General features: G+C 45.4%; 1 protein-coding gene across 2 annotated transcripts in view; it reads right to left on the minus strand.

The window, feature by feature from the left end:
- The window catches only part of shroom3 (shroom family member 3), a 26,402-nt gene that overhangs the window by 8,986 nt on the left and 13,545 nt on the right, over window positions 1–3,871 (minus strand). For both annotated transcript variants that reach the window (XM_020601135.1, XM_020601134.1), the window contains exons 16-18: window positions 1,762–1,835; window positions 906–1,626; window positions 516–768 (exon numbers count right to left, since the gene is read on the minus strand). In XM_020601135.1, the coding sequence (XP_020456791.1) occupies window positions 516–768; window positions 906–1,626; window positions 1,762–1,835 (1,048 nt within the window). The remainder of the gene's footprint in view (window positions 1–515; window positions 769–905; window positions 1,627–1,761; window positions 1,836–3,871) is intronic.

Consider the following 3,871-nt stretch of genomic DNA (forward strand, 5'->3'; position numbering starts at 1 on the left):
GGTGGCCGCTAGTTGTCTAGCGGGTTCCACTCACGCTCTGCCTTTTTGCCCATTTTTGGATTAGACCTAGCAGGCGGAGTGAAGCACTGCCAAATATGGCGATGGCCAGACTTCAAAACTGCTCTTCAGAAAACCAATGGCTGACGTCTTGGTGAGTTTGTCTAGTTTTTATATGCAGTCACTGGATAAACATAGTATTTCTGGTAATTTCATGTTTCCATCCGAGGAACATAATACTCCTCACCAGCCCATATAGATTTGTTTTCATCTGCCACAGTGATTCTTGCACTTAGCTGCATTTTGATTTTACTGTTACACCAACATTTCCATCTCAGGCAAGAGAGAATTGCTACATTTCAAAACTTTCATAGAATTTCTGTTATTTGAAAATCCACATAAAAACAGCTGGACTGAAATCCACCAATAGATACACCAACCAAGGTATAGCATCAAAATTATGTGGACAAAGGTACAGCAACATTCGTTCAAGGTAAATGCTGACTCCAGGTACCCACCAGCTGCCGGGCCAGCATCTCCACCTGCAGCTCCTCTGATGTCTTTTCCCTCTTGGGCAGGGGCTGGTACTCAAGACCTAGGCTGTCCTCAGCTGTGGTAGATGTGGTGATGGTGGAGGGCTGCGGCTTCAGGTAAGGAAGTAGGCTAGGCACAGGAGAAGGAAAGGTGGAAGAGGAAGGGGACAATGGAGGGGAGGGGAGGGATGACTTCCTCTTGGGAATGCTGGAGTTGTTTAAGAATTCCGAACTAGACCTGAATACAGGATAGAGACATGGAAAAATAGAACAGCCCAGTAGATAATTTTAAAAAGATCAATGATGGTAATATTTAAAGGTAGAGTGAGATCTGCAGACATTTAGGTTTAACTATAAAAATATTGGACAACAAACCTTGTCTTGTGTCCAGTTTCTTGCTCAGAATCAACAGGAGGAGGGAAATTCTCCATGATGCTTGACTCTTTGATTGGAGGAGGAGGTGATGGAGGAGGGGGATCTTGGAGGAAGACCTCATCACAGTCCTCCTGCCACATGCCCGTGGAAGATTCTAGTGGTTTCGGGTTGTCAAGAGAGCTGAGGAGGCTGGACTCAGAGATTCGCAGTGAGGACAGGTGGCGGATAGATGGGGGAGGAAATGATGTGGTGCTCTTGTTGTTTTGTGGTGCTGCAAGCTGGAAATGGGGCAGGGGTACTGGTGTCACTGGGGAAACTTGGTTGGTGGAATGCCCACCTTTCATCTCAAAGCTGTAGGCTCTCCCTCTGTACCTGTCCTTCTCAGTGCCTTCTAATGGGCTGGGGTCACTCAAACTGTGTCTCGTCTGTCTATCTGTCACCTGGGTCTCAGTGAGGCTGGCACCATTATTGGCCACACCCTCACTGCCATCGCCATCACATGTGGTAGTTTGCTGGATGCCTGAGAAGACGATGGCATCCAGATGGGCCAGGCTCAGCCTCTCGCTGGCTTGCCACTCAGTGCTATTTCCTTCCTGAGTCCCAGGTGGGGAGAAGGGGCAGGGCAGGCCAACAGAGGCTGCCAATGTGGCGGTGCTGTGGGCTCGATGGCGTTCGCTGTTCCTCTGTCTCTCTCTGCGGGTGACGGGAGTGTAGGTGGAGCCTGGGTTTAGCATCAGAACACAAGGAATAGTCAGAGATAGAATTCAAAGAGGAACTATAGTGCTAGGAGAAAACAATTAGGTTTGTCTTGATTTAAAGAGGTCTAAGTTTGACAATTTAAAATTACTGTACTCACCTTGGATAGTGTTCAGACTGTCCTGGAGTGGCTGAGGAGGGATGAGTCCCGCTGACACCTGGATGTCTGCAGGTCTGACCAAAAGGCAGGTAAAGGAAGAATTAAAGACAAGGAGGAACATACAAGCAGACAGATATTCAGACAGTTATAATGTTTACTTTAGTTTAAGTTGTAGGGGAGGTCATTCCATTTCATGGTGAAATGGCTATAGTTGGTGAAGTTAAAATGACAGAGATATGTAACAATATACAATGAAAAACAACAAAATATTTGCCATTGACCAGACTTTTATACTGCGGCTGTTATGAGAGCTGCAGCATCTACAGGCAGGCTGGATGGACCAAAGTCAATTTAAAAAGTGATGTTTGAATGAGTTGTCAGGTTAAAATGTTACTTCTGATATGTTCTGTACTGGATTTGCTGTCTGCTTGTGTTCAGGAACCAGCAGCGGTGCATTCAAGTTCCTGGTTATATTTAGACACCACATAGAGCTGTGTAAACACACAAAGAATTCCTGACGTGATCTCTGACCCTCACATTTTAGGAGCATATTTAAGAGTTTTAGGTTAATAAATCCCTATGGACTGGAGTTGGTGTTTTGTTTATTGTTCTGTATCCGTGCCAGGGAGGCTTCTCTGCTTCCTTAAATTCCTCACTGTCTCCCTTTTTTAACTCCAGCCATTCACTCCTCCTCTCTCTTAATCCCCCCTTTCTCTCCTCCCCCTTTTAACCTCTTCTGAACTTTTGCACTCCTTTAAACTCCTTTACTCCATCTATCTTTCCTCCCATCCTGTTTCATTTCCTCCCTCCCTCTCTTCCCCTTCTAACCCCTTCATCACCTCTCACCTATCTAACTGCCAGATCTCCTCTATCCTCTTCTCCTCTTTTCATACCAACAAAAATCCTGTTTCTGGGTTGGAATTTCAGAGCATTTGAAGAACAAACATAAAGAAGTAAATCGGGTTAAAAATAAGCAAAAATTAATTTTAAAAAGCTGTAAACTGTGAAACAACCCAGCACCATTCTTCATATTGTCTTTGTCCTCCTGTGTTTCACCTCTTCTGTTCATCCCCTTTATTCCCTCTACTTCCTTTTCCTCATTCTTTCCTTCCTGTCTTCCTTCTCTTCCTCTCTTGTTATGATGTCAGCAGCAGGAAACATGAACTCATATGGCCACATTTGGTTTTAAAATAGCAATGAACCCAAAGCGCACACAACACATATATATTGTTGGGGGGACAGTGGTGTAGTGGGTAGAGCAGTCAGCTCCCAACCGGAAGGTTGCAGGTTAGAACCTCAGTGCCTGCAGTCCACATGTTGAAGTGTCCTCGGGCAAGACACTAAAACCCCCAAGTTGCCTGTGACGGCAGCGCGTATGCACGCAGTGGCCTGGGGCTCCTCGGCTCCAAGCAAAATTTTGTTGTACGTGTTACAATAAAATAAAGCTTCTTCTTGTTTTTGTCACCTACCGGGTCCCTACACTGCCTGACATTCATTTCCTGGGGACTTACCCTAACCTTAACCAAAGCTGACACTTGCTCTAAATTTACACTGCATAATTTTTGTAAAATTTGACAAACTATGTTGTGGGATCAGCAGCTGGTCCCCACAAGTGATGCCAGTTCCCGAGAAGCTGTCTTGTCACCTAACCCCATCTTTGTGTCTGCATTTGGGTCCTCTCTTAGCCAGAACCCTGACACTTAGAAAAATGGTCATTTACAATGAAGATGTCAATGAAAATGTCAAACTGGAGACATGACGTAATTCTCACAACTTCTGTCATTAAGAGCCAGCACCAGAATCGTCAGACAAATTTATGGAACGGCAAGATACGCAGTCATTTATGACCAAATTACAAACCAGCCACGTGACTCCGTCATGTCCCACCTCCTGCGTGCTCTACCCAGGCACTCCCCTCCTCACATAAACCCAGGGCAGTATTTCCAGTAGGTGAGAACATGTCTGACACAGACTACCTCCTGTTGTGTGCTACATGTGAGAAAGGGCAAATCTGGACAAAGTCTGGGCCTGATTCCATGGACATAGTCCAGAGTTCATAGTCCAGTGTGAAAACAACTACAGATTTGAATTCCCATGATCCCCCACTTCT

This window comes from Monopterus albus, unplaced genomic scaffold (assembly GCF_001952655.1).
Source record: "Monopterus albus unplaced genomic scaffold, M_albus_1.0 scaffold50.1, whole genome shotgun sequence".
In the NCBI taxonomy this organism is placed as follows: domain Eukaryota; kingdom Metazoa; phylum Chordata; class Actinopteri; order Synbranchiformes; family Synbranchidae; genus Monopterus; species Monopterus albus.